Below are 15,195 nucleotides of genomic sequence, written 5' to 3'. Positions count from 1 at the left end.
GTGCACTCGCACAACTCAGGCCGGTGCAGGGGCGAGGATTCAGGAGCCGGGTTCTGGGGAGAAGGTTACTGAGTAGACGTTCGATCCTGAAAAGTAGTGGCCTCGTTACATAAGCACAAATTCCCGGGAAGACAGCGTCTCTGCTTGGACTGAGAGCTGGAGGAGAAAGGAATGACCTTCGTGAGAACTCATGCAGGGCTCTTTAAGACATGAGCGTGTTCTGAAAGGACAGTCGGAGAGAGGTCGAGAAACGAGGGGGAGGAAAAGACTTCAAATTGAGTGCTGAACTGATGCCAGCGCCTCGTAACAACCGTCAGTCAGTGACACATGCTGTAAAAAAGTGTACTGAAAATCATTGTTACTGAAACATTTATTGCGATTATATATTGATATTAAATAATTTTCCAGCCCATGGCTAATGTCTGTTTCACTGTGTTTAACCTCGTCTTTTCACACTCATATTAGCACAGGCTCAGGGCTGTGATTGGACAGACTCATGCAAGGGGGCGGGGCAATTCTCTGCTCTTGATCCCAGAAGTGGAGCAGAACCAAAACTGCACGTTTTGTGACTTAAGCTGGGCTGGGTGGTTGTTTAGCAGTGTGTGGGTTGGTGGGCTCCAGATCTCTCTTGCTTTCTTTCTTTCTCTCTCTCTCTCTCTCTCTCTCTTTCTTTCTTTTTCTCATGCTCTTTCTCATTCTCTCTCATTTTCTGTCTCTCATTCTCTCTCTCGTTCTCATTCTCTCATTATCTCTCTCTTTCTCATTCTCTCATCCTCTCTCTCTCATTCTCTCTTTCTCATTCTCTCTCTCAGATTCTCTCTCGTTCTCATTCTCTCACCCTCTCTCATTATCTCTCTTATTCTCTCTTTCTCATTCTCTCTCTTATTCTCTCTTTCTCATTCTCTCTCTCTCACACATTTTAATGTACACATGCTCTGAACAATTTTAGTAAGATGTTTAATATAAAGTATAATCACAGAAGTGGTTCTAAACCAGTCTTTCTTTACCAGCAACCAGCAATTCTCTGCTCTTGATCTCAGAAGTGGAGCAGAACCAAAACTGCACGTTTTGTGACTTAAGCACTCCACTGGGCTGGGTGATTGTTTCATAGTGTGTGGGTTGGTGGGCTCCAGATCTCTCTTGCTTTCTTTCTTTCTTTCTCTCTCTCTTTCTTTCTTTTTCTCTTGCTCTCTCTCATTTTCTCTCTCTCTCTCTCTCTCATTCTCATTCTCTCTCATTCTCTCTCTCTCTCTCATTTTCTCTCTCTCATTCTCTCTCTCTCTCATTTTCTGTCTCTCATTCTCTCTCTCTCATTTTCTGTCTCTCATTCTCTCTCTCTCTTTCTCATTCTCTTATTCTCTCTTTCTCATTCTCTCTTTCTCATTTTCTGTCTCATTCTCTCTTATTCTCTCTTTCTCATTCTCTCTCATTTTCTGTCATTCTCTCTTTCTCATTCTCTCTCTCTCTCTCTCTCACACATTTTAATGTACACATGCTCTGAACAATTTTAGTAAGATGTTTAATATAAAGTATAGTCACAGAAGTGGTTCTAAACCAGTCTTTCTTTCGTCTAGAACTGGCTTATATTTGAGAATCTGGAGTATGTTGGTGAGGTAGAGTGTGTGTGTGTGTGTGCACCAGCTTGCTCATATCACCCACACACCCTCCTCCTCCTCCTCCTCCTCCTCCTCCTGTCGTCCTGCAGTGCATTAGGGCCTGTGTGCACTGACACGCTAGCGGGAAAACACACTCCGGTGTGAAGCAGCGTATGCTATGTTCTCGTGTCCAACGTAAACACGTTGCCATGGTTACTTTGTCCCCTAATAGGCCCTATGTGGGCAGTCAGCAGAGAGGTGGTGATTTGGGAAGTAGCTGCAGCGCGTCTTGTCACGGCAGCCGAATGTATCTGGAGTGGAGACCATTAGAGACTGATTTAGACTGAAGTGGACGACTGCAGTTGGAAATACACTTCCTCACTCCTCCTCTGTGCTGAGCTCTGCCTCTTCACACACAAAATCTGAAGCACAGAAAACAATGGAGATGAGGTTGCTCTGTTTTTCTTTTCCTTATTGTTTATTTAAAGCCAAATCGGCATTTCACTCACAACAATAACAACGACGACAGAAACACGATGACATCTCGCATGTAGTCTTTCCAATTCCATGTCTGTATTAGGGGAATAGAGATTTAAAATGGACGTATTCTTCCCCTTTTCCACGAGTGACCACGGGTCTAGAGTCTTAATGTTGGTCAAAATACCACAAGGATCAAACACCACAGCATCGTTCCCCGTTTAAGCTCTGTTTTTTTTAGCCGTTTTCCCTCTGTGCTCTTAACCCCCCACGCTCGTTATGTCTGTTTTGTTGTGTTTAGCCCCGCCTTTGATTGAAGACACTCAGTTGAGGGGGTGGAGCAATATATATTTTTAAGAAATTAGTAATGTGTAGTTAGCCGTCTTGACATTTCACGGCAAACTGTAGATTACTTCCAATTCACTTTTCTCCTTTTTTTTCTGTTTCCTGCAGATCCCAGGACTCTCACGTCAGATATGAGCACATTTACCTACCAGAGGCCAACAGCCAATCAGAGGTGGAGTACGCAGAGATGAAACGGCCTCGTCTGGAAATAGGGGCGGAGTCTCTGATGCGCCATCACTCTCACCGCCCGCCTCTTTCTCTAGGCGGAGCTGAAGACATTGCTAAGGTCAGTATTGGGGTCCAATAGTCAGCTTTCGAGGTTCTGTTTGTGTTAAACTTAACTTCAGAAAAAATAAAATGTTTTTATCGTCTCTCAGATGCAGAGCATTCGTACATCAGTGTTTCCTGATGTGCAGTAGCCTTTAGATGATTCGATTGAACTATAACAAGCTGCTGTTGTTGAGACGTCACATTGTTCTTAAACATGGGAATGTATAATGTTAGCTAAACTGAAATTAGCACATTAGCAATTTGGCACATTTCATAGTTATTTCGGGGTAAAAATGGAAATACCTCCTTTGAATGAAACCACAGCTGCTGCAGCCGAAGAGTGTGTTTTCTGTGTTTTATTACTTCCCTGCATTGTTGCATTTGTAATCCTCTAGAAATGAAAGTTCCTGACCCTTTGTTTCCGCATCTTACCTGTGTTTATCTATGGACATTAACCTGATCTGAAATGTGCTTCACAACGTGTCCTTTCCTGCTTTCTGTTACCCCCTGGATTCTTTAACGGTGGTAAATTGCGTTTTGTTTTTTTCTTTTGATGAGGGATTGGTGATCTATTTAAAATCAAACCCTGTTGATTTGCTAGCTCGTGGTGTCAGAGGCTAAAACGAAGCTCTGTCTCTACGTGAGGCCGCCTAATTTGCATCTGGCTTCTGACCGCCATAATTACAGTCCTGAAGTGATCACCATGGAAACCTGTTGCCGGATGCTGCATAATGAAGCTTATGTAATCGGCCGCTATTTAAACCACGGCAAAGTGAGTCACGTTTGTCAGCTCCGTGAAATGAAAGCACTCAAGGAAAAGAAGTGTTGAAGTTTTCAGAAGTACAGTTGTGTACGGAACGTGGCGTTATATGATGATGTGCGTAAGTCTTAGGCACTGAAGGCGGTTGGATGAAATGATTTATAATCACAACACATTTAAAAACAAACGGTGTTTCCTGAACCAGAAGAGTTTGTGGGTGAGTCGAGATAAAGAAGCTCCAGAAAGAGCTCAGAGCTTAATTAAAACGCTACAAAGCGCAGTGGACCTCAACGGGTCTATATTTCTGGAACCGGCTGGTTTTAATCCGAATTCTTCTGGTGGAAACGGTCTGTGTGTTTCTTCCACATGCTCTGAGGAAGGAAAGGGAAGGGAGCTTTGTGGCTCCAGTTGTAAAAAGCGCTCGATTAAATACAATCAAATGGGGGAATTGACCTGAATTAACACTGCACTCAGAAGGCCAGAATGTAATTTGACCGAGGCGGTCCAGACTTCTCATACGGCTGTCAGTACTGTATTTGTCTGTCTCCAGAAGGTGATTGTTAGCTCTGAGATTAGCCCGTGAATCGCTGCTGCTCTTCTCCAGACAGCGCTGATAATAAGCACTAATCACTCGGCTCGTATTTATTGGCTCTATAAATCAGCTTGTCTTTAGCCATTAGCCGCCGTTTCCATCCTGCTGCCAGAGTGCGGCTCATTCTGCACACAGGAGCCCCAGGCGTGTGTCGGTGTGGCTGTCATTTAGCATCTGAGTCCCAACACACTGCGGGATTGTGTGTGTGTGTAACGGAAAGTGGCAGAGGCAGATGGCTGAGGTAATAACTCATGTACCGCCTCAGCTCGTGAAGCCTCTCCTTTTCTAGGCCAGGGGTTCTATAAAGGGGCTGTGTGTATAGTATGTATGTGGTGTTTGTGTCTAAAGAGCAGGAAGTGTGTGTGCAGTAGGGCAGCGTTCTCCTCCTGTCTAAACAGCCCAGTTTCTTTTAATGAGAGTGAGCCGCAGCACAGCACACCCCTGAGTGCGCAGCAGTGAGGAGCGAGCGAGCTAAAGCTCTCCTCAAACTTTTGCAGATTTTGCGTTGTGCTCTTATTCCTCTGCTTTCGTTTTCCTTTAACCTCAGCGTGTGGTTGTAGAGACATGGCCAGGAGCTGTAAAATACCGTTCCAGAAGTGTGCACCAACAACGAAAGGGTGAGCTACACCCGTCAGGCGACTCCAGGGTCTGTAGCGTGAGGCAGCGATTTGGTTGTTGACACCTGCTATGTTTTATATGTGCTATATACATGACGTTGATTGGACTGGACTAGTTCTGAAGTGGAGTTATCTGTCCACACTGTGTGAAAGGTGCTGCTCCGTGGGCGCAGTGTGTTTACAAGTCTACAGGGATCTGTGGGAGTGTGTGAAGCCTTTGGCTCTGTTTCCGCGTGTGTTTGAGTGTAATATGTGAAGTATAACAGACAGTCGAGTCACCGTTCTCTGTGCTTGTGGGGTTAAGGTCACTGTGATCACACCTTCGCTCTGAGCTGTGGTGCAGTGAAGAAGTGTAGTGTGTTTACACCCTTTTGTGCATTTTTATTGTGTGTGTGTGTGTGTGTGTGTGTGAGAGAGAGAGAGCATCCGTCAGGGTCAGTGTTGTGTTTCTGAGTGGTGACTTTCCCTCGGAGGCTGCTGGGTATTTTTAGCAGCCTTTAGAGTAGAGTCTGAGGGGAAACACTGCTCACGCTCTCTGTCGCTGTTTATGGGCCGTGACTGATATTTTTAGTTCTCGTCTCCATTAATAAGAACCCAAATATTACTCCGTGTTCAACCGAGTGTGACGTCAGTGGTGATTTTTATTGGACTGACTGATTAAATTATGATTAACGTCACAGAAATGGGAGATACTCTGTTTTTACACTCATTAAGAAGCACGTTTCAGACCCTGAGACTGCGCTGAGTGATTGACGGCACTTGGAGTGGGGGCTGGTGGTTGTGGCGGGTGATGTATGGTGGTTTAGGGGTCTCGCACTCGGCTGAGTCCAGTTCAGTTAAGACACAGGCGATGACCATGCAAATGTACACGGAAGCAGGGAAGGCAGCGTACCAGATTCTGCTAATGCTACAGGGGCTAACAGCGCATCACACCGACCACACGCCAACATCGCTCACAACTGGAGGGTGCTGGTTTGTGTGTTTTAATATTTGTGTTATTTACGTTTTACAGTATTTTATTTTAGGCAGCAGGTAGGTGTCGCAGTCACACAGCACCAGGGACCTGGAGGTTGTGGGTTTGTTTCCTCCTCCGGGTGACTGTCTGTGAGGACTGTGGTGTGTTCTCCCTGTGTCTGTGTGGGTTTCCTCCGGGTGACTGTCTGTGAGGAGTGTGGTGTGTTCTCCCTGTGTCTGCGTGGGTTTCCTCCGGGTGACTGTCTGTGAGGAGTGTGGTGTGTTCTCTCTGTGTCTGCGTGGGTTTCCTCCGGGTGACTGTCTGTGAGGAGTGTGGTGTGTTCTCCCTGTGTCTGCGTGGGTTTCCTCCGGGTGACTGTCTGTGAGGAGTGTGGTGTGTTCTCTCTGTGTCTGCGTGGGTTTCCTCTGGGTGACTGTCTGCGAGGAGTGTGGTGTGTTCTCTCTGTGTCTGCGTGGGTTTCCTCCGGGTGACTGTCTGTGAGGAGTGTGGTGTGTTCTCCCTGTGTCTGCGTGGGTTTCCTCTGGGTGACTGTCTGCGAGGAGTGTGGTGTGTTCTCTCTGTGTCTGCGTTGGTTTCCTCCGGGTGACTGTCTGTGAGGAGTGTGGTGTGTTCTCTCTGTGTCTGTGTGGGTTTCCTCCGGGTGACTGTCTGTGAGGAGTGTGGTGTGTTCTCTCTGTGTCTGCGTTGGTTTCCTCCGGGTGACTGTCTGTGAGGAGTGTGGTGTGTTCTCTCTGTGTCTGCGTGGGTTTCCTCCGGGTGACTGTCTGTGAGGAGTGTGGTGTGTTCTCTGTGTCTGCGTTGGTTTCCTCCGGGTGACTGTCTGTGAGGAGTGTGGTGTGTTAAGGGACATCAGTTAAGGGAGTTAAGGGAAGTTTTTTTCAGCATTAAAATCATTGTGATGCTCCAGTGACCTGTAACAGGGAGAATAGCGCCTCTGTTGTTGGTACTTTTGGCTTAGCACTAAAGAAACTGCACTGTGTAATTTTTAGAGAAGAGTGGAATAGGCTGCTTTTTTTTCTTCTTTGGTGTGTGTGTGTGTGTGTGTTTAAATATGATTGTTTGGGGTCATCGGAAGACACCGTCTTTTGGGACTTGACATGGAAACCCCCTGGTTCCCCTCAGCTGTTTTTAAACCACGAGAGGCATGTTTGGAAACATATTCCTTTGTGTGTTGATGGTGAAATGATTTGCAGAACGCCGCCGCTGTCCATCGCCGTGAATTAATCTCAGCTGAACTCCCATGTTTTTATTCCTGGTATTTCCTTCCCCTCAGAGAAAGCGAAGCCCAGTTGAAGTTCTTAAATAGTGCAGTGTAGTTAGGAGCGCACTGGCCGTCTGGCTACAGCATCCAGATGTGTGTGTGTGTGTGTGTGTGTGTGTGTGTGTGTGGGTGGAGTGTGTTGTGTGCGAGTGTAAACAGCTGAGCAGGATTCCTGCTGGAGGATTGGCCCCCACTACGGCCTTTTGTCTAAAGACTTTCACCACACACATACCTTTATACTCCATCAGCTAGGTTTGGGTTCAGAGTGACGTTAGGTGTGTGTGTGTGTGTCTGTGGACATTGGCACCTTTGTGTGTTTGTCCAGAGGTCAGCACCTATGCTGTGACAGCTATGAGCAGGGTTGAGTTACTGCACACACAGCCCCGGTGTTGTGATTGATTGAGGTTTTATGTTTAAATCAGAGTGTTTCTCGTCCCCAGATGAACCCAGAGAGAGAGAGAGAGGGAGAAAATGGAAAACAGAGAGAAAAGCGAAATCCAGATCTAATGTTGGTTTTCCGCGAAATCCTCTTTAAAGAGCTGAAGCCTGAGGTCCGGGATTCTTTGAGGAATGTGTTTTGAAAAGCAGCAGCCTTCATAAGGTGTCCTTGGAGTTGGTCTGTGTCTCTCTCTGTCTCTCTGATTCTCACCCAGGGTGCTTTTCCACTGCATGGGATGGACTCGACTCGCTTTCACGAAATACAGTTAGTGACGTCACAAAACCCAGTCTCTATGGGAGGCGTGGGCTTCGTAAACCACACCAACGGCGGCAGTAACGTTAGGCGCTGCTGGTGTTGAGCAGTGTCTCTGTGAGACTCTCGAGAGTGTGAAGGGTAGAAGAGAGGTGTGAGGAGGATTACTGGAGCGTGTTAAGAGCAGAGACGCACTGACTGTTCATTCTCTCACTGTGAATAGGTTGGAAATAAAGAAATGAAATGCAGGTTGGATTGGAAATTTAACTCCCACATGTGGGTAGACAATGGAAAATAGTACATTGACGTGTGTGTGTGTGTGTGTGTGATCTACAGGAGCGTAGCGGCAGCAGCTCGATGGGCAAGATTGAGCCGATCTCTCCGGTCAGCCCCGTGACTCTGGAGGCTGATTTGAACCTGCTGCCCACTCGCTTCTCGAAAGAAGAACTGATTCAGAACATGGACAGAGTGGACCGAGAGATCACCATGGTGGAGCAACAGATCTGCAAACTCAGGAAAAAACAGGTAATGCCTCCTGGCTGCTGCACAACTACAGGTGTGTGTGTGTGTGTGTGACTGACTGACTCACTCAGTCACCCGCTCGCTCACCCAGTCACACACTCACTCACCCACTCACTCGTTCACTCACTCGTTCACTCACCCACTCACTCGTTCACTCGCTCAGTCACCCAGTCACTCACTCACTCACTCCCTCACCCAGTCACTCAGTCACCCAGTCACTCAGTCACTCCCTCACTCAGTCACTCCCTCACTCAGTCACTCCCTCACCCAGTCACTCCGTCACTCAGTCACTCCCTCACTCACCCAGTCACTCCCTCACTCACCCACTCACCCAGTCACTCAGTCACCCACTCACTCCCTCACTCACCCAGTCACTCAGTCACCCACTCACTCCCTCACTCACCCAGTCACTCAGTCACCCACTCACTCACCCAGTCACTCAGTCACTCCCTCACCCAGTCACTCACTCACTCCCTTGGTTCCCAAGCCTTGCCTCTTAAACATCATGGCCATGGCTGCCCCCAGAGGCAGTGATTGGCTTCAGTTGTCTCGGGAGAGTCATGTGTTAGTGTCCACTTTGGAGTCTGCCGTGAACTTCCACTGTTGACTATGGGAAGCAATGAACACACACTCACACACACCCTACAGTGTCTAGCATTGCTCGTGGATGTCGAGGGAGGAGAAAGTGCCGTTCACTTCCCACACCGTGTCCGTTTTTCCTGTCCGGCCAAACCGTGGACCTCCCAGTGCCGAACCTTCAGGCCCCAGCTGCCCAGGGTTTTCAGACTTCGCGGGTCGTGTTGGGGAGTCAGATGTGGGTCAGTTTAGTCGGAGGTCTGGGCTCCGTGTCCCTTCATGTCTCTGTCTCTCGTAAGCTTCGCTTCAGTCGGGAGAAGTTAATGGTTTGTGTGTGGGACAGACCAAAAGAAAAAAGCGATGGTGTGATTATAGCGTGGTTAAATCCTCACTCAGCAGGCCTCAAACCAGCCACACAATTACACACACTTTTCCACTCCTTCCTCTCGCTCCCCGCCTTGTTCCAGTCACAGAAAAGTAGGTTAAAAATATATGAGGCTATAAACAGGAACTCCTGCGGGAGAGCGGCGTTTGGGCTTTGTTTTGGCTTCTTTCTTTTTTTTTTCTCTTTCTTACCTCATATCTCTCTTTCCCTCACACACTCACACTGCCTCAGCGCCTCGGAGTTGTGAAGGAACCACAAGCGTTAACTAAAGTCAGACCTAAAGAGGGACAAACCGAACGAGTGTGATCTGATACTGGAGCCCTCCGTCGCTCTCGCTCTGTGGTGCGGTGGGAGCCGTGTGTTTCTTCCTGTTCTCCTCCCTGCTGCAGAGCCGTGGGCTACTTTTAGACACACGTCTGAGGAGCAGCGATAGATCGTTTTAAAGCTACATTCATTCATTCATCGTCTGTAATCACTTCATCATCACCGAGGTCTCGGAGGGGGTCTGGATCCTACACACGATCACTGAGTACAAGGCAGGAGCACACGGGACAGGGCTTTGCACACACTCACTCACTCACTCACTCATTCAATCACTCACTCACTCAATCACACACTCACTCAATCACTCACTCACTCACTTAATCATACACTCACTCACTCACTCATTCACTCACTCAATCACTCACTCATTCTCACTCACTCATTCAATCACTCACTCACTCAATCACACACTCACTCATTCACTCACTCAATCACTCACTCACTCACTTAATCATACACTCACTCACTCACTCATTCACTCACTCAATCACTCACTCATTCTCACTCACTCATTCAATCACACAATCACTCACTCACTCACTCACACACTCAATCACACACTCATTCACTCAATCACACACTCACTCGATCACACTCACTCAATCACACACTCACTCACACACTCACTTAATCATACACTCACTCACTCACTCATTCACTCAATCACACACTCACTCATTCACTCAATCACACACTCACTCACTTAATCATACACTCACTCACTCACTCTCTCACTCACTCTCTCACTCAATCATACACTCACTCACTCACTCTCTCACTCACTCTCTCACTCAATCACACACTCACTCAATTACTCAATCAAACACTCACTCAATCACACACACACACTCAATCACACACTCACTCACTCACTCACACACTCACTCACACTCCTCACAGACAGTGACCTGAGACCCAATAGAGGATAAAGCCCAGTACTGTGCTGTTAATATTATTACAGTTCAAACTGTGTGTGTGTGTGGGTTTAGGAAACAGATGGAAGTGAGATTCTCAGAGTTTGTTAGACACTCTTTCAGGCCGCAGCTCTCCAGCGGAGTGGCTGTATCAGTGGAAGATGAAATATCCTCAGACCCTGTGATCTTGTTTGGAGAGGGTGGGTTTTTTGGGGGTGGGTGAGCGGGGGAGGGGTGGGGTGTGGGGGGGTCCATGTCGTCCAGTGCTGCTCTGGATCGTCAGAAACTCCGCTGAGGTCTGTAACGTGTCGCCCTGCTCTCTTGTCAAAACGTCTCCTCGCTGCTGACTTGTGGTTTTCCGCCGCTGCCAGAGAAGCAGAACCATAAATCTAAACCACCTGAACAGAGCGGGGCGAGAGAGGAGGGGGCCGAGGGGTGGAGGGAGAGAGACAATGAGGATTGGAGAGCAAGAGAAGAGGGGGTGGGCTTTTAAATGCTTTTATAACGAAAGACATACTGCTTCTCTCTCTCTCTCTCTCTTTCTCTGTCTCTGTGACTCTCTCTCCCTCTCTCTCTCTCTCTCTCTCTCTCTCTCTTTCTCTCTCTTTCTCTTTCTGTCTCTCTCTCACTCTCTCTTTCTGTCTGTCTCTCTCTCTCTATCTCTCTCTTTCTGTCTCTCTCTTTCTCTCTCTCTCTCTCTCTCACTCTCTCTGTCTCTCTCTCACAGACACACACACAGACATGCACTGATACTTTTATCTATATTACATTTTTTATTATCATTCTGTTTATTTCTTTATCTATTTTTCTTTCTTTCTCTATCTGTATTTGTATCTTTTTGTCTTTGTCTTTTTTTCTTCTTCTTCTTGTTCCTCTAAGAACCCTCCCGCCTTTCCTTTCTATCCCCAAGCCCCTCACTGTTTTTATATGGGAGTTTTCCTCATTTTTCTGTTAGTAACATACTGTGCAGCCCCCCCCCCCCCCCCCCAACCCCCATCCCTCCCTCTCTTCTTCCTCCCCTCAGGTCTCCTCCAAGCACTAAACCATCTGGGCCCTTAAACTGTGTGGTAAACCTTCATGAGCGACAGAGAGAGGGAAATGGCCAGTAGCTGTGTGTGTGTGTGTGTTTCAGATATATCTCGTATTGTGTGGTCGCCAACCTCTGTTTATACACACACACACACACACACACTGTGGGGGCAAAAAGCGGTGTATAACAATGTAAATCATTACATTTTAATATGAAGATGTTTTAGGACTAGGTTAGGGTTAGACGTGTGTGTGTGTGTGTGTGTGTGTGTGTGTGTGTGTGTGTGTGTGTGTGTGTGTGTGTGTGTGTGTGTGTGTGTGTGTTAAAGCCTTGCAGGGTGCTTATTTATTTTTTCTCACCCAGCGGTGCATTCGGGCAGGCCCTAAACACTCTCTCACACACACACACACACACACACAGATCCCTGGTAAAGAGTGGTGTATTTTTGGGTTGATGTTGTACCCTGAGGCCCCTGTGTTCATGTTTGGAGAGAGAGGTTTGTCGTGGAGAAACACGTGTGTGTGTGTGTGTTCATTAATTATAGCACACCACTGTATGAGATTTCTACTCTGAAATGACACCGCTGATGTTCTGAGAAGTGACACAGAGGCTGTCTACACCCTGCATTAACTCGTCTTTATACATCAGCGCTGTCCAAAGAAGATGAATCTCCGAAACGGAGCAAAAAAATAATCCTTTTTAACTTTCAATGGAAGTCAATGTAAAAAGATTTACATGTTTTATTTTTGTAATTGTTTTTAATTTTGGAGCGTTTCTATTGGTCCATTCATCGGGAAACGTGCACGCGGCGTGAAGGACAGCTGCTGGGTTTAAACGACGTAGTAAACTCATTATCCACAAACACGGAGGTGTGTTTTTCTTTGGACAGCGGTGATGTCTGGATCCTGTCGCTTTACAGTCACTGAATTCAGCTTGGTCAAGGGGGGGGTGGGGGTCTATTCACACTTCGGCTGTTCATTTTCATGAAAGAAGCGGAAGATTGAGGCGTGTGGTTTTTACCAAAAGGGATTTTTTCCCGAGTTAAATCACGGATCTTCGGATCAATGCAGCGTGACTCATTCTTGCAGTTTTACACGGTGTCTGTCATTGACTGTGTGTGTGTGTTCACACTCAAGAGGAAGTGGCTCAGGCTTTGGTGTAAGTGAACTCACTGCTGGGGTTTGTCGGCTCTTTCTGAGGAAGCTGCTTTGGAAACCTTTCTCAGCTTTTCCTCATCTCTCTTCACTTCTGCTTCTGCCTTTTCCTCTTTACGGTTCCCGCGGTCGACCTTTGGGACAGTCTCTAATGTGCGAGTGGAGAAGCGGGGCACGAGTAGCGAGGTTTCCCCAACTTCCCCTTCATTCTAACTTCTCCCGTCCTTTTCTGTGTCCTCCTTTCGTCCACTTTAGCAACAGCTGGAGGAAGAGGCCGCGAAGCCACAGGAGCCGGAGCGCAGCATTTCTCCCCCTCCCAGCGAAGCCAAACACCGCAGCTTAGTGCAGATCATTTACGACGAGAACAGGGTAAGAATAATACACACATACCATACACACACACACTTGTATTTCTTGTTTTTTTGGTCTGTGAGGCTCATTCTGCGATCTTAAAGAAGACTAGAGGAACCCAGAGCCGGTTCACACCTGGTGGGCGATAGTCGGAGGTGGATATGACCGCGTTATCCCTGTAGTGTCGACCCCCAAGCGTCTCTATGCCTCTCCTTCAGCAGTGAGGGCCGCCAACGTCAACAGTGTACGTGTGTTTCTCTCACAATGATCTAAAAATGCCTTTCGTCTCAACCTGCGTATCATCGTCCACTACCTTTACAGCAGAAACTTCCACAAAAACACGTAAACATTGATGGTTTTTAGAACAGCAACAACACGTTTAAAAAGTAGGCCCTTCAGTGTTTTCCGAGGGAGAGTTTCTAACGTTTCTAGGTCAAAAACCTCAGGAGTTATTTAAGAGTATTTGTGAAATGTCTTTATGTGCCGACTTCACCGTGCCTGGAAATGAGGTGAGAAATCCCATCAGGAGACGCGTTTAAACACCAGGTGTCAACACCAGGCCGAGACTCGTATTAACGCCGCAGTGAACGGGGCCTGGGCCTGAGGAGTAGAGCTCTAACGTGCTTCGGGTCTATTTTTTTGGCGCTTGACGACAGTAACATGCCACAAGGTGTTTACCCGTCAGTGACGCCCGGTCCTGATTTCCTTCTCAGAAAGGAACCAAGAGCTATTTACTCTTGATAAAATGTTACCTCCATTTGCACACACTGATTTAGTTTGGTGTAAAGCCCAAGGGCAGTGAAGTGTGACATAACGCAGTGCACTGTGGGATTGTACAGCGAATATACAGTGTCGTAAATGTTATAAATTCCCGCACACACAGTGTACTGCTACTCTGTCTCTCTCTCACACACACACACACACACACACACACTCAGACATGCAATGGCTCTCTCACCAGTTCTCTGTCGTATTGTAAGTGACGTTTTGTTTATGGAACTGGAAACACTGTGTACGTTACTATAGAGCTCACCCAGATAGTAGCCTCTCGTACCTGGGGAGGGTAATCTTATTAGAGCTGAACTCAATGCACCGTGAACCCCCTAACCCTGTATATGACTCACACACACACACACACACACAGCCGCCAGATGTGCTGAATCACACACACACACGTTCCCAGCAGCGCTTCCCCTCCCATAAAGCGATGCATTACTACACTGCGTCTGAAAATGCCCCTCAACAACTGTTTCCACTCATTCAGAGACAGCGCGGCAGGGTCGTAATCCACGGGAGAGGAACGCTTTCATATTTGATGCTGTCGCTCCCTCTGCTGGTGACACTCAGAAGAGAACATATTAAAAACAACAACACTTCTTCACTGCATGTTCACATTAATGTGGAGCCCACCAACACACACACTGTGAAACAACAACACTCAGTCTGGTTGTTGTTTTGTTTTTTTACATGGGATAACATTGCAGACTTTAGAATCGCCCTCTTCTTCTGAGTCTGTCCAATCACAGCAGAGAAATAAGAGCACTGAGTAAAAACGGAGAAGAAAGAGAACCGAGCTAAAACAGCCAAAAGCCAGAGCTTCTGCTCCTCGCTCCTCACCGCCGTGGGGTTGGGGGCGAACAGCGAGCAGCTCGTAATCGTTTACAGGAACAGCTGCCGAAACCTTCTCCTATAGGCTCAGATACTTAGGTCAGTGACATACACACTGTTAATTTACTGTTTAACTCTGTGACAGACACAAGTGTTCTCACCTTTATGTATCTCGCACTCTCACTCTCACACTCACACACACACACATTTGCACGAGTTGCAGACTTCACAGTTTTGTCTGGATGCTGTTGCTCTCTGCACGGTTGAGAGAAACACTGACGAAAGCAGTGTAAAAGTCACTTTGGTGTTTCAGACCTCGTGTGTGTGGTTTTTTTATTTTTATTTTTCAGGCTTCGGTTCTGAAAGTGAAACCTGGGTCACATCAGAAACATGGAGTGGGACGTAAGAATGTGTTGAGATTCAATGCTTTTGACTCATGAAGTATTCCAAAAGGAATCAGCCGTAAAGGGAACGTCTGCGCTTTTGGGGAAATGCTGTTCTCTCGTTTGTTTTCGTTCAGAAGCTCGGCGTCGTTTAAAGTGGAGCCGTGTGATTGATGAGAACATCTGTTGTTTGTATGTGGCTTGTTTGTAGGTTGTCAGAAAGGTGTTTAGTTTTGTAGCAGGTTCCTATCTAAAGAAACTAAATAATAAGTCAATATTACCCACCTGGCGGCACGGTGGCGCAGCAGGTAGGTGTCGCAGTCTCAAAGCTCCAGGGGCCTGGAGGTTGTGGGTTCGTTTCCCA

The 15,195-nt window shown here is 47.1% G+C and overlaps 1 protein-coding gene across 3 annotated transcripts in view; it reads left to right on the top strand.

The window, feature by feature from the left end:
• The window catches only part of ncor2 (nuclear receptor corepressor 2), a 69,947-nt gene that overhangs the window by 8,570 nt on the left and 46,182 nt on the right, over window positions 1-15,195 (top strand). For all 3 annotated transcript variants that reach the window (XM_066644774.1, XM_066644775.1, XM_066644773.1), the window contains exons 3-5: window positions 2,526-2,703; window positions 7,921-8,109; window positions 12,745-12,858. In XM_066644774.1, the coding sequence (XP_066500871.1) occupies window positions 2,526-2,703; window positions 7,921-8,109; window positions 12,745-12,858 (481 nt within the window). The remainder of the gene's footprint in view (window positions 1-2,525; window positions 2,704-7,920; window positions 8,110-12,744; window positions 12,859-15,195) is intronic.

Source organism: Hoplias malabaricus, chromosome 14 (genome assembly GCF_029633855.1).
Source record: "Hoplias malabaricus isolate fHopMal1 chromosome 14, fHopMal1.hap1, whole genome shotgun sequence".
Taxonomy (NCBI): Eukaryota; Metazoa; Chordata; class Actinopteri; order Characiformes; family Erythrinidae; genus Hoplias; species Hoplias malabaricus.
The sequence above is the reverse complement of the archived record's forward strand: the minus strand, read 5'-3'. Positions and strand labels throughout refer to the sequence as shown.